This window comes from Silene latifolia, chromosome 10, assembly GCF_048544455.1.
Source record: "Silene latifolia isolate original U9 population chromosome 10, ASM4854445v1, whole genome shotgun sequence".
NCBI lineage: Eukaryota > Viridiplantae > Streptophyta > Magnoliopsida > Caryophyllales > Caryophyllaceae > Silene > Silene latifolia.
This window is the reverse complement of record NC_133535.1, coordinates 67,505,437-67,524,759: the sequence shown is the minus strand read 5'-3', so window position 1 is coordinate 67,524,759 and position 19,323 is coordinate 67,505,437. Positions and strand designations below refer to the sequence as shown.

Genomic DNA, 19,323 nt, shown 5'->3' with positions numbered 1-19,323 from the left:
AGGTAGAATGTTATGCTAGTGGTGTTGGCATTGAAGTTGCATTGATTCAAAAGATGAAGCATGTGGCCTACTTTAGTGAGAAACTAAGTGGAGCCAAGCTGAGTTACTCCAGTTATGACAAAGAATTATATGCAATTGTCAGGGATCTTATGCATTGGAGCCACTACTTGAACGCAAAACTTTTGTGCTGCATTCAGATCATGAAGCTTTAAAATATATCAATGGCCAGCACAAGTTAAATCACAGGCATGCCAAGTGGGTTGAGTTCTTGCAATCTTGGGTTTGAGTTCATGAAAGAGCTATAGAAAGATGATCCTGACTTTTATGAAGACTGGTTGGCTCAAAAAGAGGGGACTAAGATTCAGGAAACCAAATTCTTAGTGAAGAAGGGTTTCTTGTTCTTTGGAAACATGTTATGTGTTCCAAGAGGCTCACACAGAGATCTGTTGATCAAAGAAGTTCACTTCAGTGGGTTAGGAGGTCATTTTGGGATCCAAAAGACTATGGATATCTTGCAGGAACAGTTCTATTTGCCCATGATGATGGGGGATATCCAGATAATGCTCAGAAGATGCTCCATCTGCCAGCAAGCCAAGAGTTCCTTTCAGGGAGGCCCTTACACACCACTGTCAGTGCCAAACAAACCCTGGGAATATGTGAGCATAGACATCATCATAGCCTTGCCAAGGACTTAAATAGGAAATGACTCAGTGATGGTTGTAGTTGACAGGTTTATTAAAATGGCTCATTTCATAGCATGTAAGAAAACTAAGGATGCAGTGAGTGTTGCTGAACTTTATTTCAGTAATATTGTCAAAGATACATGGGGTTCCAAAGACTATAGTCTCAAACAGGGATGTAAGTTCATGAGTTATTTCTAGAAGACATTATAGAAGCTTTTCAATACAAGATTGATGTTCAGCAGCTCTCACCACCCACAAACAGATGGCAAAACTGAGGTCACCAACAAAACCTTGGGGAGGATATTGAGGTGCATTGTTAGAAAGTCTTTAAAGGATTGGGATCTGAAACTGCCCCAAGCTGAGTTTTCTTTCAACAGGGCTCCATCATCTGCAAGTGGTCACAGTCCATTTGAAGTGGTTTATGGGATCAATCCTTTGATGCCCTTAGATCTTTCAAGTGTACCTAAGGAGGAAATAAACTATGATTCTAAGAAGAGGGTGGAAAAGATGCTAAAGCTCCATGAAACTGTCAAGAGACAAATTGAGAAAGCCAATGACAAGTATTAGAAATAGGCCAAGACTCCTAAACAGAAGAAAGAATTCATGCCAGGTGATCTTGTACGGATCCACTTAAAGAAGCAAAGGTTCCGTGCTAAGAGGAAGAATAAGCTGATGCCTAGAGCAGATGGTCCTTTTGAAGTCATTGAGAAAATTGGTCCAAATGCTTACAAGATAGACCTTCCTCGTGAGTATGGGGTGCAAGGAACATTCAATGTGGGAGACCTGAGTCCTTACTATGGTGAATCTAATGATAAAGAGGGACCAGGCTAGAGGTCAAGCCCTTTTCAAGAAGGGGAGGTTGCATCAGATGCTAGATCAGGGGTTCACAATCCTGGCCCAACCCCAGACCAAGTCCAGGCAACCTCCAATGATCCACTACCAGCACAGACTGTCAAGAAGTTCACCAGGTCTAGTTTTCAGCTGCCTATATGGCCAGCTGGGGGAGGCCTCAACTAAGTCCATCAAAGAGTCTCAAACATCCAAGATCAGCCAAGGAAATGCAAAGTAAAATCAGCACATAAAACAAGCAAGGACAACCAGTCACATGCTGCTGAAAAGAGTTGATAAAGCATAAAGCAGACTTTCTAATTTTGGTGAGGCAATTGTGAGGCTAATGCAGAAGGACCACTCTACTATCCTTCCACGAAATCAACAGAAAGAAAACTACAAGAAGCCTTGACTTAAGAAAGTACTCAGCTAGCCAACAAGAACAACAGAAACCTGTGCACAAATGACAAAATGCCAGACTGCACCCTTTCTTTATTTCAGTCTGTTTTTACCCGTTGCTGTTTATTTTTCCCCTAGTAATTTTTTTTCCAGCTTGTAATATTATTAAGATAGTTTGTACTCATCCTAGATTAAATCTTGACCCTTGGATTGTTATGTTTCGAGCTGTAACTCAAGGACAACGCCTATATAAGGAACTGTGTCTCAACTGATGATAGTAGATTTTTGAATGAAAAATTAGCCTTGAGACTTCTCTCATTTATTTCAAACTTGTGTTAAACTGTAGTTTGAAATCCTGTCCTGATAATTAACATGTGATCTCTGTGGTTAATTGATCAAAGTCAGTTTGGCATCATTAAGTTGAACCTGTGTCTGTGTATGGTTCAGTTTAATTGTGTTTAGCAAAGTTCAAACTTTAATCTTGTGTTCACTGTGGATTTGAGTATGAAATTTGTTAAGTTAATATCTGGAATTTCCTGTGAATCTTCTGTGGGAATTTAAGGTCTTGGCTATATCATTTTATTATACAAACAAGTCCCATAACTCAAACTGAGTCTGTTGTCTGCAATCTCAGGATTTCAGACTATTTCAGTCAATATTAAAAATACTTAGAGTCCCTAAAAATTCATGAAATTTGGTACAGTTTTATTTTGATATTAAAACTTAATTGTCACAAAAATTCAGATTTTTTCAAGGTTATTTGGTATTTTTAAAGTGTCCTACAAACCAGGCTGCTTTATTGCCTGCCCCTAGGTTTTATATTACAATTTTCGCTGTTGTTTTAGATGAGGCATGGGTCGACATAGTTATGGGAAGAGTTTTGTGGCATATGTGTGCGCTGAGTTGGAAGCGGCAAGTGGTTCGTAATATTTATTGGGACAATGAGTATAGGTTGTTGGGAACTAGTATTATATTGAGTTATGGATGATTTTTACGGCAATAAACAGGAGAACTTGAGGATCTAGCATGATTGTGTGTAACAATTGTGGATCATGGGTTATGATTGTGGGGATAAGTGCATGTATAAAGTTGAATGTCGTTTTGCGGTAATGGTTATGCTACGAATTTTGTGGTATAGGTTAGGTGGTGTGCCAGATGAACTAAGGTATGGGAACGGCTAGAGTAAGAGATCCTTGGATATAGGAATGGATGTAGGTAGGTGTTGAGGCTATATGCAGTTATCGGTGAGATGCGGTGGTGATGAAGATAGTGAGAAGATATAGCTAAGGAACTAGTATTAGTGAGTTACGAGGACGTAACATTTATCTTAAGAAGAGTATGATGCGACAAAGAGAGTTTGATGGTTGTTCATGTTGTAGTATAATTGGAAGTTTGAGAGTTAGTGTAGAATAAAGGATGGATTTGTGTTGTGATTGATTTTATTACAGGTAATGGCAGTGAGTATGATGTTTATGAGTGTGAGTAAACTTCGATAGTGTTAATGGATTGGGTGATGATGTTTATGTCTATGAGTAAACTTCGAGGACGAAGTTCGTTTTAAGGCTGGTAGAATGTAACATTCCGTCTTGGTGCTAATCTTGTTTGGTGGATTGTCTTGGTATTGAGTTTGTTAGTGAGCATTATGGAAGTAAGACAGAGTTGGAAACACTTATGTTGTGGGTATTCGATAGTGTTAGGCCTGATATTTCCACGATATGTACCGGGTACGATTATGCCCTGGCCTGACATTCAGGACAGAAGCCTATAGATAATTCGGGCTTGGCACCAGGCATTAGAGGACAACAGTCAAACATGAGGATATTAGTTGACCAAATCAGCAAAGATTATATGGAATAATTATAATATAATTATGGTAATCAATTCAGCAACTAAGGAGGATAATTGATCATAATTAGGAGTACTGAAGAGGACAATCAATGGAGTGATTAAAGGAGAATATTATGTCATTAAAGAGAGATTTTGCGGTTATATAGAGATTGCTATATAAAGGAGGCTGAAGACCATTTGAATACATATCAAAACACCTACTATCATATAAGACAAGATTACAAGCTTTGCTATTACAACACTTCGAACAAAAATACATTGCTTAGCTTAAGATTCAATTATCCTCCTAATATCATAGTTAAACCTCTCTTGTCTTGGTGCCCGTGGTTTTTTCCCAATTCAAGGGTTTTCCACGTACAAAAATTGTTGTCTTATTTGTTGTCTTTATTTTCTTTTATTTACATTTTATTAAGCCTACCCTGCATCCATATACAAGATTAACGACCTAGTTAACCTTGCTAACTTTCTACCCTGACCTTATTCAGCCCTGCGCAGAATCTAGACAAAATAATTGGCGCCCACCGTGGGGCATCTAGCTCATTAAATATCTTTTTTTCCCTTTTTCACAAAGAAAAATCAAAAAGAAACTATAAATGGCCACTCCAACCATAGAAGAGCAATTGGCTGCTGCATTACAGAAAGTGGCTCAATCCGAGGTTGAAATCTAACAATTAAAAGATTCTAAATCAGCTTTGAAACAGAAGCTGGAGAAATCCAAAGGCTCAAACTCCAAAATCCAGCCAGGAACCCCATTCTCATCAATTATCAAGCACTTTGAATTCTCGAGTTTGGGAGTCCAAGTGGTGCTAAGAAAGCGATCAACATTGATGATGATGATATTCCCAAAGATGACAGCGAGAAGCCTGACGAAACAGGAGTAGCCGTCATGATGGAAATAGTCAAAGAGATCAAGAAACTCAATAAAAAATTCGAAAAAATACCTGGAGTCCCTGCCAGCATGGAAGAAGCTGCCCCAGAAAGTTATGTTGACTCGCCCTCCATAGACGAGATAGCCTTAGTAGATCTTTCCAAGAAATTCGTGATTCCATCTATAAGAACCTATGATGGGACCTCAGATCCATAAAACCATGTAGCCTTCTACAAAAAAAAAAATGTTGGCTGTATCTATTCCTAGTGAGTTTAGGCAAGTTTGCATGTGCAAAGGATTTAGGACCACCCTGACCGCTCCTGCACTACAGTGGTACATCAACCTATGAAATGGAAGTATTAGATCCTTTGCTGACCGATCAATACGTTCAACCAGCAGTTCGCCAGCAGCAGGGAATTGAAAAACGCTCCAGTGACCTATACAGGGTTACCCAGATAAAAGATGAGAGCCTCAGATGTTTCCTTACGAGGTTCAACAAGGAAAAAGTATCAATACCAAGGTGTGATATCGGCACAATAGTGGAGGCGTTTAGGTAGAGACTGTTACCAAACAGTGATCTTTATGTTGAATTAACCAAGTATACCTGTCACTCATTCGAAGACGTCCAGGGTAAGACACTTGCTTACATCAGGCTAGAGGAAGACAAGAGTTACAAGTTTGGAGGATCCTGCAATCCAAAAGACTATGATAAGCCGAACAACAAAAGTGAAGGCAAGAGCAACTACAGGAGAGGTCCATATACCAGGCCGGACCAATCAGAAGTCAACCTGACACATGAACAGCAACGTAAAGGTAAAATTCATCCACCAGTATCCGAACATAACTTCTGTGTTGACATTGCAAGTTTGATCAAACGACTGGATAACATGGGGCCAGTAGTCAGGTGGCCCAGGAAGTCAGACAACCCAAATCCATGGAAGGATCATACCAAATGGTTCGAATTTCACATGGATATGGGACACACAATAGAAGACTGCTTTACCCTCATAAATGAAGCAGTCTACCTACTGAAATATGGATACCTCAAAGACCTGATTAAAGTTAGGGGCAGAATTGAAGACCCCAACAAAAATAATCAGGAGCAGAAGCAGGAACGCAATCTCCCTCCACCACCTCACTTTACAAAGTAAAATTTATAAATTGTGGATCAGAGATTTGTGGCCTGACCAGCTCAACAGCAAAGAAAATAACCCGGACACCTCAACTAAGTCACCCTGCAAGCCTGACAACATACCCAAGCAATAGACATGTGTTAGTTTTCAGACGAGGATATCCTACAAACCAGTGTGGACTCTTGGTGAAATGATCAACACTCCTATTCTGAATCCTCGTAAATTTGATGCTTCATCAAAGTAAAGATCCCAAGAGTCCGCACTGGTTTGTAGGATATCCTCGTCTGGAAACGACCACATGTTTATTGCTTGGGTATCATTGATAAGATTATTTGCGAAGAACTCGACAATGGCGCGTCCCTTTATGACCTTCAGAGGTACGTATTTAAGATCAAACTCTGAGAGCATTAGGGTCCACCTTGCTAAACATCCGTTGAGAACGGGTTTATCGAAGAGGTATTTGACGGGATCCATTTTAGAATACACTTTGACAGAGTAGCTAAGCATGTAGTGGTGTAGCTTCTTTGTCGCCCACACAAGAGCAAGGCATGTCTTTTTGAGTGTGTGTACTTACACTGGTATTCTAAGAACTTCTTACTAAGGTAGTAGATAGCTCTTTCTTCCTTCCTAACAGTTTGTGCGAACATCGCCCCCATGGCTGTTTCGGTTACTGTAAGATATAAACCAAGAGGTTGATCTCGTTGGGGACGCATTAGTATCGGTGGCTTGGCTAGTATCTCCTTAATCCTGTCAAACGCCTTTTGACAGTCGCCGTCCCATATGGTATGATCTATTTTCTTGAGCTTTTTGAAAATGGGTTCGCAGATCATAGTAAGCTTCGATATGAATCGGCTTATATACTGTACTTTGCCTAGATATCCTCTAACTTCTTTCTCTGTTTGGGGTTGCGGCATTTCGATTAGAGCTTTGATTATGGATGGATCAATTTTTATACCCCTCTGGCTGACGACATATCCCAGAAGCTTGCCTGACATTACTCCGAATGCACATTTCTGAGAATTGAGCCTCATGTTGTACTTTCGCAGTCTTAGGAAGAATTTGCGAAGGTTATCAATATGCCCCTTCCTATCCTTGGATTTGACAATCATATCATCTACGTACACTTCTACTTCTTTATGCATCATGTTATGTAGCAAAGTGGTCGCGGTACGTTGATATGTAGCTCCAGCATTGATCAGCCCGAAAGGCATAACAGTATAACAATATTTGATCCATTGAGTAACGAAGGCTGTCTTATGCATGCCTTCTATGGCCATTTTGATCTGATAATACCCTGCATACCCATCCATGAAGGATAACAACGCATGATCTGTTATATTATCTACCAATATGTCGATGTGTGGTAGAGAGAAGTCGTCTTTAGGACTTGCTTTGTTTAAGTCTCTGAAATCAACACAAACTTGGATTCGCCCATCCTTTTTGGGTACAGGGACTATGTTAGCCACCCAGTCTGAATACTCAGAAACGTTGATGAAACCGACTTTGAATTGTTTATCGACTTCTTCTTTGATCTTGAGAGGCCATTCGGTCCTCATCCGACGAAGCTTTTGTTTTACGGGTTTGAAACCTGGTTTGATTGGAATTCGATGTTCTGCAATATCCCTGTCGATTCCTGGCATATCCTTATAAGACCAAGCGAAAACGTCCTTGAACTCGTGTAGGATATCGATGAAATCGACCCTTTCAGTTGGGTTTAAGGTTGTCCCTATTCTAAGTTCTTGGGGTTCTAGTTCGGTTCCTACGTTGATGGGTTCGGTGTTCTCTATAACTGGTGCCCCTTCCCCCTCTTGTAATATTTCTTTAACTATGTATGGAGGTAATTCGACTGACTCTAGGTCAGGATCATCCACATTATCATCGTAAATAGAATTGCATTCAGAAAAACACAAGGAGTAAGAAAAATCTGATTTATTCATATTAAATTTTGAAAATAGCTGAAACAAAGAAGCCATCTGTTCATTAGTCAGTGGCGGAAAAGGAACGGCTGCTGGGACATTTCCCAAGCTGTTGTTACTATTCGATGCTATGCTAGGGGAAACAAGGGGATGGGGAGTGACGACAGAAGAAGACTCTCAAGCGACTTCTCTAGACTCAGACTCCGATTCTAACTCCGACTCCGACTCTGACTAGAATTTGTTGTCTTTAGGTTCTTCTTTATACATCTCTCCTTCTCCAGTGGTGACTTTGAAGAGCTTTCCATGGTTGTTAGTCCATTTGATCGACTTTCTCCATCCTTTCTGCTGATTCGAACTGGTTTATGTAATTAGCAATGTCGGGTTGAAATGGTCATCCTGAAGTATCATGGTAATGATCTCATCCTGTGCTGCCCTGATGAATTGGTCCTCTCCAAATAGAAGGCTAACGACCTGTTCGTCTAAACAAGGTGTTTGACGAGTTTTGACGGTAGGAACCGTTTCTGGAGGGATGAAGTATCAATCGTGGAAGACCTTGGTTCCAGCCAGTTGCATTCCTTTATAGTGCCAAGATTCGGGAAACCCGTGAAAGTATTCATGACTCCCTTCTCTAACGAAGTATCCATTTAGGGTAGGGAGATAGGATCGCATCTGGATTCCTTTGTCCTTTTGGTTCTGGAATTGGGTAAGCATTTCTAAGGCTTCTTCCTTCCTTCGTGGGTTTGTATCCCAATCCTAATGGTATCCTTTGAGAGTTTCCTTCCTCATAAGGTGCGGAGGTATTTTTCTTGGCAGGATTCAATGGCATTCCCGGAAAGTATCCCTGGGACATGAGTATGTGGTTGACCACCAAATTGGAGTATGGGCAATGTTGTCAGGATCGGGATTCTACTTTGGATCGATGGAGAGGGTAGGATCGAATCGGTAGAATCGGATCGTAGAATCGTAAGATTCTACAAACTCACCAATTATAGTTTTTTATTTGGTAAAAACATATCACTGAAGATCAAAATACTTATTTATTAATATTTATTCATAAAATATTGATAATTAATGATTTTAATATTACTATATGAACATGTTTCTACCACTTACCCGAAATTTGAGTTTTACGATGTCATTATATAAAAATATATATTAATTTTTTTTACTATGAAATCGGATCGTAGGATCTTAAGATCGTAGGATCGTATTATGATTCTACCTCTAGAAATTTTCAGATGATTAGGATCGTAAGATTCTACAACCATGATAGAATCGTAAGATCTAGGATCGGTCAAGCATTTTTGGATCGTAAAATCGTAGAATCGTAGGATCGAATCGAGATTCTGACAACAATGAGTATGGGTTGAAGTATAGAGGTGCTAGTTCGCTTTCCACAAGATTTATGCTCTGAAATCCCCCAAGCTTATATATTGGGTCTGTGACTACTTGGTTGCTTGACATTTTCTCTATTACTGCCTTGATAGAGGACGAAGTGATCGTCACTACTTTGCCATCTAGAGGAATCTTAATCTTCTGGTGCAAGGTGGATGTTACCGCTTTAGAAGCGTGAATCCAAGGCCTTCCTAGAAGTATATTGAATGATGCTTCGACATCCAGTATTTGAAAATTATTTTTTCGCTCGATTGGCCCTGTGGCTATAGTGAGGTTGATTAGCCCCACTAATTTACATCGTATTCCATCGTATGCTCGAACACCTTGGTTGGTAGGAGTCCAATCTGATTCTTTCATGTCCAACCTGTATGCTGTCTTTAGTGGTATGACGTTGACTGCAGAGCCGTCATCCACCTAAGTCATTGGTACGTTCTTCTTTAGGTATGTGACTGTAATGTATAGAGTGAGGTTATGACTGGCGCCGAAGGGAGGCAAATCCTCATCTGAAAAAGTAACTGGGTTACTTCAATTTAGCCAATGCTTGCAGTAAAGCTTGACGATGGGGAAATGAACTCGCAACTAGTTGCCAGACTGAAAGATCAACCTTTGTCTTTTGCAGTTGTTTTAGCAAGTGGTCAGTAGATGTGTCATCGTCATTATTTGGTGTGATGACATTGGCGTTAGTAACTGGACCATTAGCCGTAGGACCGTTCGGAGAACATTTTGATATGGACGCCCTGATCGAGTAAGATGGTCTATATCTTGATCTTCGCTAGCCTTGACTATATACTCACTAACCTTGACTAGATAGTGTTTTGTGAGGTATTCATCTTCATCGTCATCGGCCCATATTCCGTTGACGATATTGAGCCCTCTCAACCTGATGATCTCAGCTTCTAGACTGATTTTTTGCATGACTAGGTTGTCAACTACCGCGATTACCTCTTGCATCGTAGACTCTTGAGATAGACTTGGGGTTACTGACACGCTCTCCCTAGGTATGGTGCCGGGATTGCGTAGAGATGCCACTACAGCTTCCAACTCTGAAACTCGCCTACTCACACTTTTTACCCATGCGATGAAATCGACAATGGTAGGAGAAATGGTGGAATAGCTGCCTTCCTCTTCTAGTGCATGAATCTCATCTTCGGTTGGAGAAATGAGGTGTGAATAATCCAAGGTGGATTCTTCATCTGTGATCATCAGAACTCCAAGAGGATTCTGAGTATTGTTAGGCTTACCTCCGGGAGGTATGGGTAAACGACCATCTTCAATCATATCCTGAAGGACATGTTTCAGTTTAAAACATTTCTCTGTATCGTGTCCCTTGCCTCTATGATATTCGCACTATGCATTCTCATACCAAAATTTAGACTTCTTTTCTGGGTCAGGCGTAGGTCATATGGGTTGGAGCTTACCTTGTTTCATCAATCTTTTCAGAGCGTTGGCGTATGAATCACCAATGTTTGTAAATTTCCCTGTGAATCGTTGTGTGAACCATTTGTCCTTGTTCATTAGTCTTGTGACTTGTTGTGTGAACCATTTGTCTTTGTTCATTAGTCCTTGTGACTCGTTGTGTGAACCATTTTTCCTTGTTCATTAGTCCTTATAACTCGGTATGTTAACCATTTGTCCTTGTGACTCGCTGTGTAAACCATTTGTCCTTGTTTATTAGTCCATATGACTCGTTGTGTGAACCATTTGTCCTTGTTTCTTGGTCCTTGTGACTCGTTGTTTAAATGATTTGTCCTTGTTTATTAGTCCGTGTGATTCGTTGTGTAAACCATTTGTCCTTGCTCATTAGTCCATGTGACTCGTTGTGTGAACCATTTGTCCTTGTTCTTGTTACTCGTTTTGTAAACTATTTGTCCTTGTTCATTAGTCCATGTGACTCGTTGTGTGAGCCATTTGTCCTTGTTCATTAGTCCTTGTGAATCGTTGCGTGAACCATTTGTCCTTGTTCATTAGTCTTGTGACTCGTTGTGTGAATCATTTGTCCTTGTTCGTTAGTCCTTGTGACTCGTTGTGTGAACCATTTTTCCTTGTTCATTAGTCCTTGTAACTCGGTATGTTAACCATTTGTCCATGTGACTCGCTGTCTAAACCATTTGCCCTTGTTCATTAGTTCATGTGACTCGTTGTGTGAATCATTTGTCCTTGTTTCTTTGTCCTCGTGACTCGTTGTTTAAACGATTTGTCCTTGTTTATTAGTCCTTGTGATTCGTTGTGTAAACCATTTGTCCTTCTTATTGTGTCTTGTTGTGTGAACCATTTTCCCTCGTTCATTAGTCCTTGTGACTTGTTGTGTGAACCATTTGTCCTTGTTCATTAGTCCTTGTGACTCGTTGTGTAAGATATTTGTCCTTGTTCATTAGTGCTTGTGACTCATTGTGTGAACCGTTTGTCCTTGTTCTTTAGTCCATGTGACTCGTTGTTTAAACCATTCGCCCTTGTTTATTAGTCCTTGTGACTCGTTGTGTAAACCATCTGTCCTTGTTATTGTGACTTGTCGTGTGAACCATTTTTCTTTGTTCATTGGTCCTTGTGACTCATTGTGTGAACCATTTGTCCTTGTTTATTAGTCCTTGTTACTCTTTGTTTAAACTATTTGTCCTTGTTCATTAGTCCTTGTGACTCGTTGTGTGAACCATTTGTCCTTGTTCTTTAGTTCTTGTGACTTGTTGTTTAAACCATTTGTCCTTGTTTATTAGTCCTTGTGACTTGTTGTGTGAACCATTTTTCCTTGTTCAATATGGCTTGTGACTCGTTGTGTCAACCATTTTACCTTATTCATTAGTCCTTGTGACTCGTTGTGTAAACAATTTGTCCTTGTTCATTAGTCTTGTGACTCGTTGTGTGAACCATTTGCCCTTGTTTCTTGGTCCTTGTGACTCGTTGTTTAAACGAATTATCCTTGTTTATTAGTCCTTGTGACTCGTTGTGTAAACCATTTGTCCTTGTTCATTAGTCCTTCTAACTCATTGTGTAAACTATTTGTCCTTGTTCTTTAGACCTTGTGACTCGTTGTGAGAATGTCCTTGTTCATTAGTCCATGTTACTCGTTGTGTAAACTATTTGTCCTTGTTCATTAGTCCATGTGACTCGTTGTGTGAGCCATTTGTCCTTGTTCATTAGTCCTTGTGAATCGTTGTGTGAACCATTTGTCCTTGTTCATTAGTCTTGTGACTTGTTGTGTGAACCATTTGTCTTTGTTCATTAGTCCTTGTGACTCGTTGTGTGAACCATTTTTCCTTGTTCATTAGTCCTTGTAACTCGGTATGTTAACCATTTGTCCTTGTGACTCGCTGTGTAAACCATTTGTCCTTATTTATTAGTCCATATGACTAGTTGTGTGAACCATTTGTCCTTGTTTCTTGGTCCTTGTGACTCGTTGTTTAAATGATTTGTCCTTGTTTATTAGTCCGTGTGATTCGTTGTATAAACCATTTGTCCTTGCTCATTAGTCCATGTGACTCGTTGTGTGAACCATTTGTCCTTGTTCTTGTTACTCGTTTTGTAAACTATTTGTCCTTGTTCATTAGTCCATGTGACTCGTTGTGTGAGCCATTTGTCCTTGTTCATTAGTCCTTGTGAATCGTTGCGTGAACCATTTGTCCTTGTTCATTAGTCTTGTGACTCGTTGTGTGAATCATTTGTCCTTGTTCGTTAGTCCTTGTGACTCGTTGTGTGAACCATTTTTCCTTGTTCATTAGTCCTTGTAACTCGGTATGTTAACCATTTGTCCATGTGACTCACTGTCTAAACCATTTGCCCTTGTTCATTAGTTCATGTGACTCGTTGTGTGAATCATTTGTCCTTGTTTCTTTGTCCTCGTGACTCGTTGTTTAAACGATTTGTCCTTGTTTATTAGTCCTTGTGATTCGTTGTGTAAACCATTTGTCCTTCTTATTGTGACTTGTTGTGTGAACCATTTTCCCTCGTTCATTAGTCCTTGTGACTTGTTGTGTGAACCATTTGTCCTTGTTCATTAGTCCTTGTGACTCGTTGTGTAAGATATTTGTCCTTGTTCATTAGTGCTTGTGACTCATTGTGTGAACCGTTTGTCCTTGTTCTTTAGTCCATGTGACTCGTTGTTTAAACCATTCGCCCTTGTTTATTAGTCCTTGTGACTCGTTGTGTAAACCATCTGTCCTTGTTATTGTGACTTGTCGTGTGAACCATTTTTCTTCGTTCATTGGTCCTTGTGACTCATTGTGTGAACCATTTGTCCTTGTTTATTAGTCCTTGTTACTCTTTGTTTAAACTATTTGTCCTTGTTCATTAGTCCTTGTGACTCGTTGTGTGAACCATTTGTCCTTGTTCTTTAGTTCTTGTGACTTGTTGTTTAAACCATTTGTCCTTGTTTATTAGTCCTTGTGACTTGTTGTGTGAACCATTTTTCCTTGTTCATTAGTCCTTGTGACTCGTTGTGTCAACCATTTTACCTTATTCATTAGTCCTTGTGACTCGTTGTGTAAACAATTTGTCCTTGTTCATTAGTCTTGTGACTCGTTGTGTGAACCATTTGCCCTTATTTCTTGGTCCTTGTGACTCGTTGTTTAAACGAATTATCCTTGTTTATTAGTCCTTGTGACTCGTTGTGTAAACCATTTGTCCTTGTTCATTAGTCCTTCTAACTCGTTGTGTAAACTATTTGTCCTTGTTCTTTAGACCTTGTGACTCGTTGTGAGAATGTCCTTGTTCATTAGTCCATGTTACTCGTTGTGTAAACTATTTGTCCTTGTTCATTAGTCCATGTGACTCGTTGTGTGAGCCATTTGTCCTTGTTCATTAGTCCTTGTGAATCGTTGTGTGAACCATTTGTCCTTGTTCATTAGTCTTGTGATTTGTTGTGTGAACCATTTGTCTTTGTTCATTAGTCCTTGTGACTCGTTGTGTGAACCATTTTTCCTTGTTCATTAGTCCTTGTAACTCGGTATGTTAACCATTTGTCCTTGTGACTCGCTGTGTAAACCATTTGTCCTTGTTTATTAGTCCATATGACTCGTTGTGTGAACCATTTGTCCTTGTTTCTTGGTCCTTGTGACTCGTTGTTTAAATGATTTGTCCTTGTTTATTAGTCCGTGTGATTCGTTGTGTAAACCATTTGTCCTTGCTCATTAGTCCATGTGACTCGTTGTGTGAACCATTTGTCCTTGTTCTTGTTACTCGTTTTGTAAACTATTTGTCCTTGTTCATTAGTCCATGTGACTCGTTGTGTGAGCCATTTGTCCTTGTTCATTAGTCCTTGTGAATCGTTGCGTGAACCATTTGTCCTTGTTCATTAGTCTTGTGACTCGTTGTGTGAATCATTTGTCCTTGTTCGTTAGTCCTTGTGACTCGTTGTGTGAACCATTTTTCCTTGTTCATTAGTCCTTGTAACTCGGTATGTTAACCATTTGTCCATGTGACTCGCTGTCTAAACCATTTGCCCTTGTTCATTAGTTCATGTGACTCGTTGTGTGAATCATTTGTCCTTGTTTCTTTGTCCTCGTGACTCGTTGTTTAAACGATTTGTCCTTGTTTATTAGTCCTTGTGATTCGTTGTGTAAACCATTTGTCCTTCTTATTGTGACTTGTTGTGTGAACCATTTTCCCTCGTTCATTAGTCCTTGTGACTTGTTGTGTGAACCATTTGTCCTTGTTCATTAGTCCTTGTGACTCGTTGTGTAAGATATTTGTCCTTGTTCATTAGTGCTTGTGACTCATTGTGTGAACCGTTTGTCCTTGTTCTTTAGTCCATGTGACTCGTTGTTTAAACCATTCGCCCTTGTTTATTAGTCCTTCGGACTCGTTGTGTAAACCATCTGTCCTTGTTATTGTGACTTGTCGTGTGAACCATTTTTCTTTGTTCATTGGTCCTTGTGACTCATTGTGTGAACCATTTGACCTTGTTCATTAGTCCTTGTTACTCTTTGTTTAAACTATTTGTCCTTGTTCATTAGTCCTTGTGACTCGTTGTGTGAACCATTTGTCCTTGTTCTTTAGTTCTTGTGACTCGTTGTTTAAACCATTTGTCCTTGTTTATTAGTCCTTGTGACTTGTTGTGCGAACCATTTTTCCTTGTTCATTAGTCCTTGTGACTCGTTGTGTCAACCATTTTACCTTATTCATTAGTCCTTGTGACTCGTTGTGTAAACAATTTGTCCTTGTTCATTAGTCTTGTGACTCGTTGTGTGAACCATTTGCCCTTGTTTCTTGGTCCTTGTGACTCGTTGTTTAAACGAATTATCCTTGTTTATTAGTCCTTGTGACTCGTTGTGTAAACCATTTGTCCTTGTTCATTAGTCCTTCTAACTCATTATGTAAACTATTTGTCCTTGTTCTTTAGACCTTGTGACTCGTTGTGTGAATGTCCTTGTTCATTAGTCCATGTTACTCGTTGTGTAAACTATTTGTCCTTGTTCATTAGTCCATGTGACTCGTTGTGTGAGCCATTTGTCCTTGTTCATTAGTCCTTGTGAATCGTTGTGTGAACCATTTGTCCTTGTTCATTAGTCTTGTGACTTGTTGTGTGAACCATTTGTCTTTGTTCATTAGTCCTTGTGACTCGTTGTGTGAACCATTTTTCCTTGTTCATTAGTCCTCGTAACTCGGTATGTTAACCATTTGTCCTTGTGAGTCGCTGTGTAAACCATTTGTCCTTGTTTATTAGTCCATATGACTCGTTGTGTGAACCATTTGTCCTTGTTTCTTGGTCCTTATGACTCGTTGTTTAAATGATTTGTCCTTGTTTATTAGTTCGTGTGATTCGTTGTGTAAACCATTTGTCCTTGCTCATTAGTCCATGTGACTCGTTGTGTGAACCATTTGTCCTTGTTCTTGTTACTCCTTTTGTAAACTATTTGTCCTTGTTCATTAGTCCATGTGACTCGTTGTGTGAGCCATTTGTCCTTGTTCATTAGTCCTTGTGAATCGTTGCGTGAACCATTTGTCCTTGTTCATTAGTCTTGTGACTCATTGTGTGAATCATTTGTCCTTGTTCGTTAGTCCTTGTGACTCGTTGTGTGAACCATTTTTCCTTGTTCATTAGTCCTTGTAACTCGGTATGTTAACCATTTGTCCATGTGACTCGCTGTCTAAACCATTTGCACTTGTTCATTAGTTCATGTGACTCGTTGTGTGAATTATTTGTCCTTGTTTCTTTGTCCTCGTGACTCGTTGTTTAAACGAATTGTCCTTGTTTATTAGTCCTTGTGATTCGTTGTGTATACCATTTGTCCTTCTTATTGTGACTTGTTGTGTGAACCATTTTCCCTCGTTCATTAGTCCTTGTGACTTGTTGTGTGAACCATTTGTCCTTGTTCATTAGTCCTTGTGACTCGTTGTGTAAACTTTTTGTCCTTGTTCATTAGTGCTTGTGACTCATTGTGTGAACCGTTTGTCCTTGTTCTTTAGTCCATGTGACTCGTTGTTTAAACCATTCGCCCTTGTTTATTAGTCCTTGTGACTCGTTGTGTAAACCATCTGTCCTTGTTATTGTGACTTGTCGTGTGAACCATTTTTCTTTGTTCATTGGTCCTTGTGACTCATTGTGTGAACCATATGTCCTTGTTCATTAGCCCTTGTTACTCTTTGTTTAAACTATTTGTCCTTGTTCATTAGTCCTTGTGACTCGTTGTGTGAACCATTTGTCCTTGTTCTTTAGTTCTTGTGACTCGTTGTTTAAACCATTTGTCCTTGTTTATTAGTCCTTGTGACTTGTTGTGTGAACCATTTTACCTTGTTCATTAGTCCTTGTGACTCGTTATGTCAACCATTTTACCTTGTTCATTAGCCCTTGTGACTCGTTGTGTCAACCATTTGTCCTTGTTCATTAGTCCTTGTGACTCGTTGTTTAAACAATTTGTCCTTGTTTTTTTGTTCTTGTGACTCGTTGTGTAAACCATTTGTTCTTGTTATTATGACTTATTGTGTGAACCATTTTTCCTTGTTCATTAGTCCTTGTGACTCGTTGTGTGAACCATTTTTCCTTGTTCATTAGTCCTTGTAACTCGGTATGTTAACCATTTGTCCTTGTGACTCGTTGTGTAAACCATTTGTCCTTGTTTATTAGTCCATATGACTCGTTATGTGAACCATTTGTCCTTGTTTCTTGGTCCTTGTGACTCGTTGTTTAAATGATTTGTCCTTGTTTATTAGTCCGTGTGATTCGTTGTGTAAACCATTTATCCTTGCTCATTAGTCCATGTGACTCGTTGTGTGAACCATTTGTCCTTGTTCTTGTTACTCGTTTTGTAAACTATTTGTCCTTGTTCATTAGTCCATTTGACTCGTTGTGTGAGCCATTTGTCCTTGTTCATTAGTCCTTGTGAATCGTTGCGTGAACCATTTGTCCTTGTTCATTAGTCTTGTGACTCGTTGTGTGAATCATTTGTCCTTGTTCGTTAGTCCTTGTGACTCGTTGTGTGAACCATTTTTCCTTGTTCATTAGTCCTTGTAACTCGGTATGTTAACCATTTGTCCATGTGACTCGCTGTCTAAACCATTTGCCCTTGTTCATTAGTTCATGTGACTCGTTGTGTGAACCATTTGTCCTTGTTTCTTTGTCCTCGTGACTCGTTGTTTAAACGATTTGTCCTTGTTTATTTGTCCTTGTGATTCATTGTGTAAACCATTTGTCCTTCTTATTGTGACTTGTTGTGTGAACCATTTTCCCTCGTTCATTAGTCCTTGTGACTTGTTGTGTGAACCATTTGTCCTTGTTCATTAGTCCTTGTGACTCGTTGTGTAAACTATTTGTCCTTGTTCATTAGTGCTTGTGACTCATTGTGTGAACCGTTTGTCCTTGTTCTTTAGTCCATGTGACTCGTTGTTTAAACCATTCGCCCTTGTTTATTAGTCCTTGTGACTCGTTGTGTAAACCATCTGTCCTTGTTATTGTGACTTGTCGTGTGAACCATTTTTCTTTGTTCATTGGTCCTTGTGACTCATTGTGTGAACCATTTGTCCTTGTTCATTAGTCCTTGTTACTCTTTATTTAAACTATTTGTCCTTGTTCATTAGTCCTTGTGACTCGTTGTGTGAACCATTTGTCCTTGTTCTTTAGTTCTTGTGACTCGTTGTTTAAACCATTTGTCCTTGTTTATTAGTCCTTGTGACTTGTTGTGTGAACCATTTTTCCTTTTTCATTAGTCCTTGTGACTTGTTATGTCAACCATTTTACCTTGTTCATTAGTCCTTGTGACTCGTTGTGTCAACCATTTGTCCTTGTTCTTTAGTCCTTGTGACTCGTTGTTTAAACAATTTGTCCTTTTTTTTAGTTCTTGTGACTCGTTGTGTAAACCATTTGTTCTTGTTATTATGACTTATTGTGTGAACCATTTTTCCTTGTTCATTAGTCCTTGTGACTCGTTGTGTGAATCATTTGTCCTTGTTCATTAGTCCTTCTGACTCTTTGTGTAAACTTTTTGTGCTTGTTCATTAGTTCTTCTAAATCATTGTGTGAACCATTTGTCGTTGTTCTTTAGTCTATGTGACTCGTTGTGTGAGCCATTTGTCCTTGTTTATTAGTCCTTGTGACTCGTTGTGTAAACCATTTGTCCTTGTTTCTTGGTCCTTGTGACTCGTTGTTTAAACGATTTATCCTTGTTTATTAGTCCGTGTGATTCGTTGTGTAAACCATTTGTCCTTGTTATTGTGACTAGTTGTGTGAACCATTTTCCCTCGTTCATTAGTCCTTGTGACTCGTTGTGTGAATCATTTGTCCTTGTTCATTAGTCCTTGTGACTCGTTGTGTAAACAATTTGTCCTTATTCATTAGTCTTGTGACTCGTTGTGTAAACCATTTGTCCTTGTGACTCGTTGTGTGAACCATTTGTCCTTGTTCATTAGTCCTTCTTACTCTTTATTTAAACTATTTGTCCTTGTTCATTAGTCTTTGTGACTCGTTATGTGAACCATTTGTCCTTGTTCTTTAGTTCTTGTGACTCGTTGTTTAAACCATTTGTCCTTGTTTATTAGTCCTTGTGACTTGTTGTGTGAACCATTTTTCCTTATTCATTAGTCCTTGTGACTCGTTGTGTCAACCATTTTACCTTGTTCATTAGTCCTTGTGACTCGTTGTGTAAATAATTTGTCCTTGTTCATTAGTCTTGTGACTCGTTGTGTGAACCATTTGCCCTTGTTTCTTGGTCCTTGTGACTCGTTGTTTAAACGAATTATCCTTGTTTATTAGTCCTTGTGACTCGTTGTGTAAACCATTTGTCCTTGTCATTAGTCCTTCTAACTCATTGTGTAAACTATTTGTCCTT

General features: G+C 39.4%; 1 protein-coding gene across 1 annotated transcript; it reads left to right on the top strand.

The window, feature by feature from the left end:
• Positions 1-415: 415 nt before the first annotated feature.
• Positions 416-1,250, top strand: LOC141607723 (uncharacterized). The gene is made up of 3 exons (XM_074427076.1): positions 416-656; positions 757-858; positions 946-1,250. The coding sequence occupies exons 1-3, from the start codon at positions 416-418 to the stop codon at positions 1,248-1,250; spliced, it is 648 nt and encodes a 215-aa protein (XP_074283177.1).
• Positions 1,251-19,323: the final 18,073 nt, after the last annotated feature.